Source organism: Anolis sagrei, chromosome Y (genome assembly GCF_037176765.1).
Source record: "Anolis sagrei isolate rAnoSag1 chromosome Y, rAnoSag1.mat, whole genome shotgun sequence".
Classification (NCBI taxonomy): Eukaryota; Metazoa; Chordata; class Lepidosauria; order Squamata; family Dactyloidae; genus Anolis; species Anolis sagrei.
This window is the reverse complement of record NC_090035.1, coordinates 47,008,318-47,023,671: the sequence shown is the minus strand read 5'-3', so window position 1 is coordinate 47,023,671 and position 15,354 is coordinate 47,008,318. Positions and strand designations below refer to the sequence as shown.

Below are 15,354 nucleotides of genomic sequence, written 5' to 3'. Positions count from 1 at the left end.
TTGCTCTAGCAGAAGGCTAGTTTGCGGGGGCTCTTAGGATGGTCAAGTACTTTACCCAGAAGTTCGCAATTTAAGGCTCACAGCCTGGAGAATCCTACCATCCCGTTAACTTCCTTTACGGCATTGTCCAAACCCGTCCTGGTGATTATTGAAGCCGCCCATAGAACTTCAACAAAGTGTTCATACATTTATAAGTGGACTTGTTTCTGTGCTTTTGTGAAACATAAAAATTTAGATCCAAGTACAGCCCCAATATTCACAGTTTTGGATTCCATGGTGTCATTATCAGAAGCAGGTCTTTCTCATTCTTCATTAAAATGCTATCTAGCCACAATATCTTGGTTTTGAAGGAAGGAGGGATTTCCTTCTTGTTTCGCAGATCCCCTAGTTAAATTTTTTTGAAGGGGTTGGCTAATGTCAAACCTTCAGTGGCCCCCATTGCTCCGGCATGGAGCCTGGAAGTGGCACTTCCATTCTTAACTAAGCCTCCCTTTGAACCCTTAGCCACAATAAATATTTCCTATTTGTCATCCCCACCAAGTGCACTTGCGACGCCGGTGGGATCACGAGCAGGGCCTCTCCAGATGACCAAAGTGAACGTGTGGGTTCGTAGATGGAACTGCGGTCACGCAGGTAGGCTGGTCCCAAACCGTTCAGGGCTTTGTAGGTAAGCACCTGCACCTTAAATTGGGCTCGGAATATAAACAGCAGCCAGTGGAGCTCCTTGAACAGGAGGGTTGACCTCTCTCTGTAAGGGGCCCCAGTTAGCATCCTGGCTGCTGATCGTTGGACCAGTTGGAGCTTCCAAGCCATCTTCAAGGGCAGTCCCACGTAGAGCGCATTGCAGTAATCCAATCTGGAGGTGACCAAGGCATGGACCACTCCGGCCAGATCCGCCTTCGTGAGGTACGGTCGCAGTTGGCGCACGAGTCTCAGTTGTGCGAAAGCCCTCCCAGACACCGCCAACGCCTGAGCCTCAAGTGTGAGCGTTGAATCCAAGAGGACTCCCAAACAGCGTTCTTACTGGCCATAATATCAGCTAGACATGCAAGTGAGTTATGTGCACTGCGGATAGACCCACCTTATCTAAGATTCCATAAGGCCGTGCTCAGAACTGATGTTGCCTTTTTGCCCAAGGTCTCTTCTTTCCATATGTCCAAAGAATTGGTATTGCCCTCCTTTTTCTAAAACCCATCTATGCCCCTGGAGCGTACCTTGCACCTCCTCGACATGCGAAGGGCCCTTGCCTTCTATGTGGATAGAATGGCTTCCTTTCGGAAGTCCCCTCGGTTATTCCTGAAGTACCGTAAGGATATGGAGGGCTTACCTTTGTCTTCTCAAAGGTTTTCTTCCTGGATTGTCTCCACAATTACACTGTGTTACCATATGGCTGGCAAAGACTTACCGTTACAGGTTAAGGGCCATTCTACAAGAGCAGTGTCAATCACGACTGCCTTCATGAGAGGAGTACCGCTTGACGTCATCTGCCGAGCTGCCATTTGGACAACCCCGCTGTCATTCATGACCCACTACAAGTTGGATGTTGCGTCCAAGAGAGATGCCGAGTTCGGCTGAGCAGTTTTGTTTTTGGCGGTGGCATGACTCCCACCATCCAAGGTCAGTAGCTTGCTAATCTACCAAATGTATGATTCACAGTGACTACAATAGGAAATTATAAGTTGCTTACCTGTAACTGTAGTTTCCTGAGTAGTCACCTGTGAATTCATACATACCCACCCATCCTCCCCTGGAGTATCATGCCATGCCTTCCAGCTGCTTTGCGGCGGAAGAGAACTGCCGGCAAGCCTGCCCATGGGCTATATATACTCAGGGGAGGTGGGCGTGGCTAGCTGGGGTCTAAACTATCATTTTTATTTTCTAGAAGGTTCCGAGTGCTGCACGGCGCAGGCACAGAGATACCAAATGTACCTCTGCGCCTGGACCAAATGTTCGAATTCACAGGTGACTACTCAGGAAACTACAGTTACAGGTAAGCAACTTATAATTCACAACATTGGCTCTCACTGCATGACATTTCTCTCTCTCCTCTGCAGGCCTTAATCTGCTTGGTAGACAAAAAATCAGGAGAGAAGAGCAAAACCCGGCCCCGTTTTGTCAAACAAGATCAAGTCTGCATTGCGCGTCTAAGAACGGCCGGAACGATCTGTCTTGAAACATTTAAAGACTTCCCACAAATGGGTCGCTTCACCTTAAGAGATGAGGGTAAGAACACCTGAAAAGCAGTTGCCGCACTTATGAATGAGGTGCATGTATTAACATTGTGTATAGGGTTGAATTCGTCTTGATGTACAGTGACTCTTCCAAAACGATTTGCTTAATTGTAATATTAGGAATGTCCTGAGAACTGGTCATTTGACCAGAGCAATTTTTTCACCACTGTCACTTAGGGATAAGGAGTCCCCGGTGGCGCAGTGGGTTAAACCCATGTGCCAGCAGGAGTGATGACTGACAGGACAGAGGTTTGAATCTGGGAAAAGTAAATTGTTGGCAAAACTTTTGGGGGAGGATGACCTCTCAGTGATGATGGATTCCATATCTGCATGTTATAGAGTGAGTTCTGCAACAGCAAAACAAAAGAAACTCCCCAGGGACTGCATTGTGCAATTTGTCACAAGAATATGCAAAGATATTATTTTGAAGAAACAGTATGAATCCCCCAATATAATAGGGGGAAAGAAAATTTTGATGCTAAAAGAGATCCCTGGAAGATTCTTGAAAAAAAGGAAAGATTTTGCTTTCCTAGTGAGCAAACTCAAACAGAAGAAGATATCCTTTCGATGGCTCTACCCTCAAGGAGTGGCCTTTTACTACAAAACTAAGAGACATTCTTTTTCTGATACCATGAAGGCTGAGCAGTTCTTAAGAAAATACCATAAGGACTTTGACGCTGAAGAAGACTCCCAGCTGGAAAAAGAAAGACAAAAAAGACAAGGACATGGCAGAAATAAGAAAGAGAACTTGGGGCAAAACTGTCAGGAATCCGGTTTTTTGCGCCAACATCCAAGGCCAGGAAACCGAGTCCTGACAGTTTTGCCAGTCCCCGGGGTTGTTCCTCCTCCTCATCACTCCCCGCAGAGGTTGGATTTCCTGGAGGAAAAGTTGGCATCCATGGAGACCACCCTCGCGATGATGTCAAAGGTGATGGAGCGGCTGGCCCCCCTGTTAGAGGAACCACCACCCCGAGGGGAATCGATGTGGAGCGCGGAGGAGAGGAGTGACCGGGGACCCGGGGCACGTCCTAAGACCCAGACGAGTTGGAGGGCCGCTGCGGAGAGTGATGAGGAGGAGGAACAACCCCGGGGACTGGTGTCCCAGCAGACGTTCCTGGTGCCCCGGCCGGAGCCAGGCGCGGCACAGGGCGTCAGGAATTGCCCCCGGAGCAGCGAGGGCTCCAGGGAGGGCCACCACGAGCGGAGAACCGGGAGAGGCAGCCCCTTCTCTACCAACCTAGAAGGGAGGAGCTGAGGATCGAATTCGGAGGAGAAGCCGGGAACCTTGCGTACTTCATGACTATGGTGAGGGGATATCTAGAAGATAACGCCCTTACCTTCGGATCGGAGGCAAGCAGGGTGCGAGCAGTGGACGCAGATTCACTGAGAAACCAGTCTTAATCCACCCCGATTTGACCAAACCGTTCGTAATCCATTGTGACGCATCAGATTGGGCTTACGGGGCGGCCCTGATGCAAAGGGACCCAAAAGGGAGATTGAAACCCTGTTTGCGCGTTTGGTGAGGGCTCCACCCCCTGACATCCTCCACCTTTGCCGGATCCATTGCTATCCCTCCCTTGGAGATTCGGTATCCCAGGAAATCAATCTGCTCCTTATTGAACTCACATTTTGGCAGCTTTGCAAACAATTTTGCCTCCCTCAATTTCTGGAGCACCTCTCTCACCAATTTGACATGAGATCGTCTATCCCGGGTAAACACAATTACATCGTCCACAAAGCAAAACACCCCGCGATACAATAATGGGTGTAACACCTCATTAATCATTTGCATAAATGCTGATCCAGAGCCTTTTAGCCCAAAGGGACAAACGGAGAATTCAAAATGGCCGAGCGCGCAGGTGAACGCCGTTTTCCACCTGTCCTCGGGCCTTATGCGCAGCTTATGATAAGCCTCGATCAAGTCAATTTTCGTGAACACCCTTGCTTCTGATAGTCTCGATAGCAAGTCCTTGGTTAGTGGCATGGGGTAGTTGTTGGTGGTGCTCACTGCGTTCAGCCCCCTATAGTCCACGCACAGTCTCAACGAGCCATCCTTTTTGTGCCTAAACAGCACTGGGGCTCCCAAGGGTGATTCGGATGGCCTTATAAACCCTCGGGCCAAGTTTTTATCAATATATTTCCTCAGTTCCTCCATCTCCTTGATCGACATGGGGTATAATCTACTCCTGGGCAATTTAGCATCCTCATTGAGTTCAATCTTTACTTCGACCCTCCTAGGAGGGGGAAGCTGATCTGCTTCCTTTTTGTCAAACACATCCTCGAAGTCTCTGTACTCAGGGGGAATTTCCTGCACTCTGCCTGCCGTGCCTTCCTCCCCCTTGCAACACTCCCCTCCTTCTTCGCTCTGGAATGTTATGCTGCCTTCCCTCCAATTGATCTGTGGGTTGGCTTCCTTTAACCATGGCATCCCCAGTATTACATTGTAAGTAGCCATAGGGGATACTACAAAGGTTATGCTGCCTTCCCAGCTCCCCACTTTACATCTCACTTCTCCCACTTCAAATCGCGCCGGGGCTCCAGCCGCCACTGATCCATCTAGCTGCGAGAATGCTATGGGGCTCTGCAAGGGGGTTTTCTCACATTTCAGTTCGTCCGCTAATTCTGGGGTCATAATGTTTCTTGAGCAGCCGCAATCCATGAGGGCTTTGCAGCTGGCCCACTTCCCCTCCCCTTCTAGCCTGATCGGGAACACCAGCATTCCTGGGCTGTGACTCACCAGATCTCCCACTGGGGCCCTAGAAGGGGGGCTCTCCTCCGCTCTCTTCCCTGCAGCCGGTTTGAACTTTGGGAAATGGGACTCTCCCCCTTTCCTTTGTCGACATTCCGCAGCCCGATGGCCAAGGCGACCGCATACAAAACAGCCGCCCCTCTGCTCCTTGGGCCCTCCGGTTGGGGCTTTCCCGACCGTGCCTCTCTCCGTCCTCCGACTCTCCTCCTTCGCCCTCGTCTGCTGCGGCGCCGCCCCTTGATGCCTCTTGACCTGTGCCAAGGTTGTCTCGATGCGGCCGGCCAGCTCAATCCATCCGCCTATCTCCTCTGGATCGTCACGATGAAGTGCCCAGGTCAAGATTTCTTTTCGCAGGCCCTCTTTGAATATCTGGACCTTGGTTGTATTGGACCACTCTGGCACCTTCTCCGCCCTCAACCGGAATTCCTCCACGTACTCGGACACGGAGCGATGTCCTTGGGTTATCGTCTGCAGCTTTTCCCTCGCCCGGACCCTCTCGAGCGGATCCCTGAAGCACGCCTCCATCGCAGCCAGGAATCGCCTCGTAGATCCCAAACATGGGTCATGCCTGGCGTGGAGTTGGACATACCACTCCGCTGCTCCCCCTCTCAGTGCTGCGCCCACTGCTCGCACCCTGCTTGCCTCCGATCCGAAGGTAAGGGCGTTATCTTCTAGATATCCCCTCACCATAGTCAGGAAGTACGCAAGGTTCCCGGCTTCTCCTCCGAATTCGATCCTCAGCTCCTCCCTTCTAGGTTGGTAGAGAAGGGGCTGCCTCTCCCGGTTCTCCGCTCGCGGTGGCCCTCCCTGGAGCCCTCACTGCTCCGGGGGCAATTCCTGACGCCCTGTGCCGCGCCCGGCTCCGGCCGGGGGCACCAGGAACGTCTGCTGGGACGCCAGTCCCCGGGGTTGTTCCTCCTCCTCATCACTCTCCGCAGCGGCCCTCCAACTCGTCTGCGTCTTAGGACGTGCCCCGGGTCCCCCGTCACTCCTCTCCTCCGCGCTCCACATCGATTCCCCTCGGGGTGGTGGTTCCTCTAACAGGGGGGCCAGCCGCTCCATCACCTTTGACATCATCGCGAGGGTGGTCTCCATGGATGCCAACTTTTCCTCCAGGAAATCCAACCTCTGCGGGGAGGGAAAGTCTAGTCCGCTGCTTTCTCTCGCTGCTGCCTCTGCCCCCTTCACTCGCCTCTGTGTGACTCCGTTGGGCTGGGCTTACGCAGTCGATGAAGCCAAGGCATTCACTCTCTCCAGCTCCTCTTCCGCATTCCCAAAAGGGGAGGCTGGTTCTCCCCCCTCCGTTGGATCTTCCTCCTGTTGCATAGGGGTACCTCACCACGGCCGTGGGATGGTACTGATGAATCCTGGCTTAATGTAAGCTCACAGCAGCCACTCCCAGAAAGGACACAGGACGCCAATCCGTAATCAATCAGGAAACTTTTACTACTGGATGCATATACACAATGAAAGCCAGGATTGGCATACAGACGCAAGACAACCCTTATATACCCTCCCCCACATTCGAATCCCCTCTTCCCGCCGACCAAGGATCCCGCTCAATTATTCCCGCCAAACCACCAACTGCCCCTCTCAAGGCCACCAGCTGCAAATCCTTATCAGTCCTCCATGTCAGGAATCCGGTTTTTTGCGCCAACATCCAAGGCCAGGAAACCGAGTCCTGACACAAAACCATCAGTTCCATACAGAAGAAGAGAAGGAGCAGGAGGAGGAGAAAGAAATGCCAGTTGTTCCAGAAGAGAAAGAAGTAGAGGAAAAAGTTGAATAGCAGTGGACTGTTTGAGAAAGTTATATAAGTTTACATAAGGGGAGACGGGGGCGAGGGGCGGGGGGAAGCTGGGTAATTATGAAATGTTTGAGAAAGTTATATAAGTTTACATAAGGGGAGACGGGGGCGAGGGGCGGGGGGAAGCTGGGTAATTATGAAATGAACTGTTAAAATGGGCACCAAATCTCTGAATGTTATCGTTTGGAATATGAATGGCTTAAACAGTGGATCAAAGTGTAAGAAAGTATTTCACTTCTTGAAGAAAATTAAGCCTGATATAGCTTGTTTAGTGGAATCTCACATGGTAGAAAAGGATATACATCTATTGGGGCAAGAAAGATTGGGCCAGTTATTCACCTCTTGTAATTGTAAGAAAACCAATGGGATTGCAATATATATTAAGAAAATGCTGTACCCTGAAGTAATTTTCTCAGATAAGGAGGGCAGGAGTCTTATAATCAAGGTTCTCATCCAGGATAAATCAGTTCTCATAGTAGGTATCTATGCCCCCAATACCAAACAAAATGACTTTTACAAGACACTTGCGGGTATACTTGCCGAATATGGTGAAAAAGATATGATTTGGCTAGGTGACTTCAATGGGGTTATGGATACAAAATTAGATAGGAGTAATAGAATAAAGAAAAGACAAGAAAGAAAGCAGATTACCGGGTTCTTTTTTGAAAGAAATACTACATCAATGGGATATGGTCGATATTTGAAGAACTCTCAATCCAACTGGGAGAGAATTTACATACTACTCCCATAGACACAGATCAGCCTCCAGAATTGATATGGTATTTGGAACAAAAGACATCATCTGCAGAACAGAAAAGATAGAGATCCTAGCAAGAACGATTATATTCTGAGGATACAAACACATAGGGATAAAATTGGAAAGGAATTAAAATACTACCTGAAAGACAACATCAATGATAACCTAGAGGATAGGGTGGTTTGGGAGGCTGGAAAAGCCGTAATAAGAGGGGTATTAATTCAGCAAAATTCAATTTGGTTATTTATTTATCGTGTCATCAGCAACCATACCATTATATTACAATTCTAACAGAGACACACAGATTAAAAAGAAAGAGAAAGAAAGAAAAAAACACACACAGAGATTTTGCAAATTTGGTAGTTGGTTAAATGTCCTTTGATCAGTATCTGGCCACTCGGAGTGCCTCTGGTGTTGCCGCAAGAAGGTCCTCCATTGTGCATGTGGCAGAGCTCAGGTTGCATTGCAGCAGGTGGTCAGTGGTTTGTTCTTCTCCGCACTTGCATGCAGAGGATTCCACCCTGTAGCCCCATTTCTTAAGATTGGCTCTGCATCTCGTGGTGCCAGAGCGCAATCTGTTCAGTGCCTTCCAAGTCGCCCAGTCTTCTGTGTGCCCAGGGGGGAGTCTCTCATCTAGTATCACCCATGGATTGAGGTGCTGGGTTTGGGCCTGCCACTTTTGGACTCTCGCTTGCTGGGGTGTTCCAGCAAGTGTCTCTGTAGATCTAAGAAAACTCTTGATTTAAGTCGTTGAGCTGGAGATGTCTCTGCCTTGGTCCTTTCACTGTTGGCTGCTACTTCCCGGTGGATGTCAGGTGGTGCAGTACCGGCTAAGCAGTGTAATTTCTCCAGTGGTGTGGGGCGCAGACACCCTGTGATAATGCGACATGTCTCATTAAGAGCCACATCTACTATTTTAGTGTGGTTAGATGTGTTCCACACTGGGCATGCATACTCAGCAGCAGAGTAGCATAGCGCAAGGGCAGATGTCTTCACTGTGTCTGGTTGTGATCCCCAGGTTGTGCCAGTCAGCTTTCATATGATGTTGTTTCTAGCGCCCACTTTTTGCTTGATGTTCAGGCAGTGCTTCTTGTAGGTCAGAGCACGGTCCAAAATGACTCCCAGGTATTTGGGTGTGTTGCAATGCTCCAGTGGGATTCCTTCCCAGGTAATCCTCAGAGCTCGGGATGCTTGCTGTTCTTAAGGTGAAAGGCGCATGTCTGTGTTTTAGATGGATTAGGGATCAGTTGGTTTTCCCTGTAATAGGCAGTAAGAGCACCTAGAGCTTCGGAGAGCTTCTGTTCTACCTTCTCAAAGCTCTCTGCTTGAGTGGTAATGGCATGATCATTAGCATAGATGAAACTCTCTGTCCCTTCTGGCAGTGGCTGGTCATTTCTGTAGATGTTGAACATGGATGGAGCAAGCACGTTCCCCTGAGGCAGGCCGTTCTTCTGTTTCCGCCATCTGCTTCTCTGGCCCCGGAATTCAACAAAAAAGCTTCTGTTTTGTAGCAGGTTTCCTATGAGGCGGGTGAGGTGATAGTCCTTTGTGATATTATACATTTTTCTCAAGAGGAGGCGATGGTTCACAGTATCATAGGCTGCTGACAAGTCTATGAAGACAGCTCCTGTGATCTGCTGCCTTTCAAAGCCATCTTCTATGTGCTGAGTCAGGTTCAGCACTTGCGATGTGCAGCTTTTGCCTTTTCTGAAACCAGCTTGCTGTGGGATCAGACAGGGGTCTATATTTTCCATAATTCTATGCAAAATAAGTCTCTCCAGAACTTTGTAGAGGTGGCACAACAGGGAGATTGGTCTGTAGCTTTTAGGGTCATTACGGTCTTTGCCTGGCTTCAAGATGGCGATGACTCTTGCTTTCCTCCAGATTTTGGGGATCTAACAGGATGCAGTGCAGTTGTTCATCAGCTCCAGCAGCCAGCGCCTTGCTTTTGGACCAAAGTTCTTGATTTGTTCCATCCGTAGATCATCCAAGCCAGCTACTTTGCCATTCTTACATTTGTTGAGAGCCATGTCCAATTCAGTAGATGTAAAGGGTTCATGAAGGTTGTTGTTCTCAATCTCTTGTTGTCTGGCTATTGGTTTCTTTCCTACTTTGGTGGCAAGGTTGGGTTTCCCGTTCTTCAAGAGTTGGTGTGCTATCTGGTCTGCCTTTATGTTGGCATGGGTATTAGTTTGTGAGGGGTCATTGCTCAACCGTCTCAGCAGCCTCCACGCCTTCTGGCTGCTCCTGCCCATGTCGACCTCTGTGATCAGCTTGATCCACTGCTCTTTCTTGGCTTCAGAGATGGAGGACACAGTGTTCTGCGCTGCCTGAAGAGTCTGCTCACTAAATGGGTCTTCGTTGTGGAGCCTGTAATAGTTTTCCAACAAGGCAGCTGTTTCAGGAGTAATGCCCTGAAGGTAGTGGGTTCTGCAGCCTCTCAGTATGGAGGCCCGTGAGCAGGTTTTCACTATTTCAATAAAATGTTCGTATTCCTCAGAGATTGGCACGACCGATGTGATCATGTCATCTAACATGTCTGAGAATTTAGTCCAATCTGCCTTTCTGAAGTTGAATCTTCGTTTAAATCGAACTTCCTGAGGCCTTATTGTTGGGAACAGTTGGCATATTATTGGTCGGTGCTGTGTGTTTGGAATTGGTGGTCCCACTGATTTTGTGCACTGCTGTAGAATGCTGTCGCTCTCAAATAAGAGGAGAAGGAGGCTTCTCTCATGTCCCCCACTCAATTTGGTACAAAGGTAATAATAAAAAGCAACTAGAGTTATTAGCCAAGATTAGAGGAAAGGAAATAGAGCTGGAGAGGAAAAGAGGGTAGCGAAAGGAAATTCTGGCAGAATTGAAAAACTTACACCAGCATTATGATCTGTAGATTGCTAATGATATTGAGAGGAAAATCAGGTACAATAGGTACAACTTCTTTGAGAATGCAAACAAGCGAGGCAAATTTCCTGCCTGGCAGCTGAAAGGTACAAAGAAATCCCAACTGATTACCAGAATAAGATACAATGGTGAGACAATTACAAACTTGCAGCAAATCCAGACAACTTTTGAAAAATACTACTCAACGCTCTATAAAAAAGAACAGGAAGATTTAGACAAGACCACTCAATTTGTTAATGAGACCAAGACTGTAAGATTAACCGAAGCAATGAAAGCTAATCTAGATAGATTAATTACACCGGACGAACTAATGGAAACAATAGATAAGATTAGGCCACATAAAGCTCCTGGCCCAGATGGTCTTTCCCCACTTTATTATAAAATGTTCAAAGAAGAGCTGACACCATTACTGGTGTCTGTAATGAATAAAGTCTTGGAAAAAGGTGAGATTCCAGATTCTTGGAAAGAATCCACAATTGTACTAATCCCAAAATGAGATAAAGACCTGGACCAAATTAAAAATTACAGACCCATCTCGCTTCTAAATTGTGACTATAAATTATTTATTACAATCTTGGCAACAGATTCAAACAGACATTAGCAGAGATCATTCATAAGGATCAAGCGGGATTTCTACCTAATAGATACCTGAACCAAAATGTCAGAACAATTCTGAATGTTTTGGAGGTAGTGGACAGCGACCCCAATAAAGATTTAGCTTTGTTTTGTTTTTTTTGGATGCGGAAAAAGTTTTCGACCAGGTCAGCTGGGCTTATTTGGAAAAGGTATTGGATCTATATGGGGTGGGCCATCACTTTAGAAAAGCAGTGGGGGCAATATATTCTAAACAATCTGCTAAGATAAAAATAAATGGTCAGCTGACAAAAGCCATAGATATACAGAAAGGGACTAGACAAGGCTGTCCACTTTCACCATTACTATTCATTTTGAGATTGGAAATGTTGAGTATAAGAATTAGAGATGACAATGAAATTGAAGGGTTCAAAGTAAAAGGCCAGGAAATTAAAATCAGAACATATGCAGACGCTGGTCCATGAGGTCACGAAGAGTCGGAGACGACTGAACGAATGAACAACAACAAACATGGTTTGTATTTTATCTAACCCAACACAGAGCGTTCCAAAATTATTAGAGGTAATCAAATTGTATGGAGAGGTTTCGGGTTTTAAAATAAATAAAGATAAATCCAAATTTATTACAAAAAAATTAGACACTAAAATAATTAGGAAATTAGAGGAAGTGGCTAACTGTAAAGTTGATCCGAAGATAAAATATTTGGGAATAACTATCACAAGCAAGAACATCGACTTGTTTCAAAATAATTATGTGAAGACGTGGTCGGAGATCAAAGGAAATTTGAACAATTGGCAGAAGCTACCATTAACATGGCTCGGCAGGATTGCAATTATTAAGATGATGATACTTCCCAAAATGCTTTTCTTTTTTCAAAGCATACCTATTATTAAAGGGACTAAAATTTTCAATTTGTGGAAGAGGGATATCATTAATTTCATTTGGGCAGGGAAAAAAGCCAGGATTGCTTACAAAAATTTAATTGATACCAAAGAGAAGGGGGGACTAAATTTACCAGATTTAAAAACCTACTATGAGGCCGTCTGCATGAGCTGGCTCAGAGATTGGATACAATTCCGGAACATAAATCTACTAAATTTAGAAGGACATGGAATCAGATATGGATGGCATGCATACCTCTGGTATGAAGGAGAGAGATTAAATAAGGCATTCAATAAACATGTAATTAGGGGAAGCTTAATACATGTTTGGAAAAGATACAAATTAGGGATGGAACCCAAAACACCCCTGTGGCTGAGGCCAGTAGAAGCCATTGGGAGACCCATCTGCAATAATGATGTCAGAACATATGGGGAACTACTTATCAGGGCCAATGGCCAATGGGCACTGAGGGGAAAAGACAAATTGGGTATTAAAGATTGGTTCCGATATCATCAATTATACGAAAGATTAAAAAAAGACGAGAAGAGGGGATTTGCTTCAAAAAAATCAGATCTGGAAACTATATTAGATAAAGGGGGAAAAGGCTTAATAGCCAGATTATACAAATATATTCTACGCTATAATTTGGAAGATAATCGTGTTAAAACCCCCATGATCTCATGGGCAAAAGATTTAGAGGGAAGCATAGATTTTGACATCTGGGAAAACCTGTGGAACAATGGATTTAAATTTACAGTGGCAGCTTCAATTAGAGATAATGTATATAAAATGTTCTATAGATGCTACATAACTCCAGACCTCCTAGCCAAAATGGACAATTCACAAACAGGTTCCTGTTAGAGGCGCAAAAGAAAGGGACTTTCTTTCACGTTTTGTGGTCGTGTGAACTGGTGCAGATCTATTGGAAAAGAATAATAAAGGAAACAAAATGATTTACAACAAAGTAAAAAAGAACCCAGGGATGTGCCTATTAGGGATATTCAGAGATAGCTCAGAACAACCAGAGAGAGAAATGTGTTTGTACAGCTTTGCGGCTGCATGCATTACAATTGCCAAAGATTGGAAAGGGGAGAAAACATTAAGTATCAAAGATTGGAAGGATAAACTGTGGGATTATGCACAGATGGCTAAGATTTTTGGCAATTTGAAATATGAAAATAATGAAATATTTGAAAGAAACTGGAAGCTGGCCTTAGCATACTTGACGGGAGAGCTAAAAAAATAAAAACAAGAGGAATTTATTGTATTAGTGTAGAGGGTTAAATAAGTTGTGCATAATTCCTGCGTGGATTAGTGACGGAAGTCAAGGTGGTGGGTAGCACTGGGGGTGGGTGGAGGGGTAACTGCATGGAGGGCTGTTTGTGTATGTGTGTTTGTGTAGGTGTATGTTTTTGCAACATATATGGTTTGTGTATTATTTTTTCGAAATAAAATTTAAAAAAAATACATATTTTCTTTCCTACCTCAAAAAAAAAAAAGAATCTGGGAAAAGCGGGTTGAACTCACTCTGTCAGCTCCAGCTCCCCATGCGAGCATATGAGAGAAATCTCCCACAAGGATGGTAAAACATCAAAAACATCTGGGCCTCTCCTGGGCAACGTCCTTACAGACAGCCAATTGTCTCACACCAGAAACAACTTGAAGTTTCTCAAGTCATTCCTGACATGAAAAAAAAACAGATCAAACAATGGCTTCGACAACACTTTCGTTTAGGAATCACAGCCAAGAAAAAATAAAGAATGTGAGATCTCAGATTCTGTCACCACAACCATCAAATAGCATTAATTTCAATTCACAATTAGAAAATATCCAGATAATACCTGTCTCTTGGCCTGATGCCTGTCCTACTGCTTGGGGCATTGTAGCCTCCCAGATTAATTCCAGATAATTTAAGGATATGAGCAAATTGACTCTAGGTCTGGTAAAGACTCTCTACCCAGTGGGTTAAACTGTTGAACTGTAGAATCTGCTGACCTAAGGTTTGGCAGTTTGAAGCTGCAGCTTGGGGTGAGCTCATGCTGTTAGCCTTAGCTCCTGCCAACCTAGTAGTTCGAAAACATGCAAATGTGAATAGATCAATAGGTACCGCTTCAGTGGGAAGGTAATACAGGCACCCATGCAGCCATGCCGGCAACATGATCAGAAGGTGCCTATGGACAACAGGGTCCTTTGCTTGGAAATGGAATAAGAGCACCTCCCCATAGCCAGAGTTCAGCACCACCTCCAGAAGCCAGAGATTAAAGGGGAAGCCATTACCTTTGTTCTGTGCATTTATGTATCGTTGTTATTCCACTGTATTAAAGGCACCAAATGTTTGCCTATCTGTGTAGATAAAAATTGTGGGAGGAAGGCAGCCTGCAAGACATAGCTCCATCATGCTTTTTGCATTACATCTTACTATCTTATGTAGATATGGATGTATCTTTTCCAGGAATACTTAGATATTTTGCTAACCCTCGAAGGTGGCAAACTTCATTTATTAATTGCCTTTTTTTTTTTTTTGGTATTTTCTGTAGGTAAGACCATTGCAATTGGGAAAGTTCTGAAATTGGTTCCAGAGAAGGACTAAGCGTTGTTTTGACAAAGCCTGCTCCAATACTGTGAGGAAAACAAACAAAACAAAATGACTCTGCAGAAGCCTACTTCACATCGCCTTCTTATTTTCTTCACATTTATAACTTTCTCCCTATGTTTTGCAAAGATTTAACTTTTCATAGCAAAGGTCCACATTTGTGTCAGCTTTCTCATATTGAGAGCTCTGCTATGCCACTATTGAATTCCCCTCTAAGGCTCCCCACCCCCTTCCTAAATTCTGTTCCTTGGAAGATTTGGCAATAGCTTTATAAGTGATGTGGACATATTTGCCTAGAATTATGAAGAAAAAACCCCGTTTAATTCTCCTTCCCCCCCCCCCCCATATCGAAAAGATTTTTCAAGACAGATCATTCAGTGTGTGAGTGTGCATGCACATGTTATAAAAGACAATTACCTTATTAATAAACTATTCAAATTTCGAATGTTTTGGTATCTTAATTGCTGTTGAATATTTTTTTTATCCAGATGTAACAGCTGTTGGATTAGCTTTTAAGCTTGCCAAGTAATCTGAATACTCCATTCCATTAAGATTTTTCTACAACCCAGCTCTCTACTTTGCTGTCTCCCCAGGCAAGTTTTTAATAAAGCAATTAGATCACTGACAAAATTTGTACTCAATCAACTCTCTTCTTCCGTTTCTTAACATTCGTTTTTTTTTAAAAATCTTAATATGCTAATGCAAATATGGTACTGTTTAATTAGTGTTTGTTTGTTTGTTTTCTCTCTCTGTCTATACTGGCCAACGAACTTACTAGGATTGTTATGTGGCAATTTGTGCAATAATACTGGAATACAATATTCAATTCCAACTGGGTTT

At 45.4% G+C, this 15,354-nt stretch overlaps 1 protein-coding gene across 1 annotated transcript in view; it reads left to right on the top strand.

The window, feature by feature from the left end:
* Window positions 1–14,959, top strand: part of LOC137095183 (eukaryotic peptide chain release factor GTP-binding subunit ERF3A-like) — a 64,174-nt gene extending 49,215 nt beyond the window's left edge. Inside the window, 2 exon segments of the mRNA XM_067461548.1 lie at window positions 2,055–2,223; window positions 14,459–14,959. Of these exon segments, the coding sequence (XP_067317649.1) occupies window positions 2,055–2,223; window positions 14,459–14,511 (222 nt within the window). The 3' untranslated portion in view covers window positions 14,512–14,959.
* Window positions 14,960–15,354: the final 395 nt, after the last annotated feature.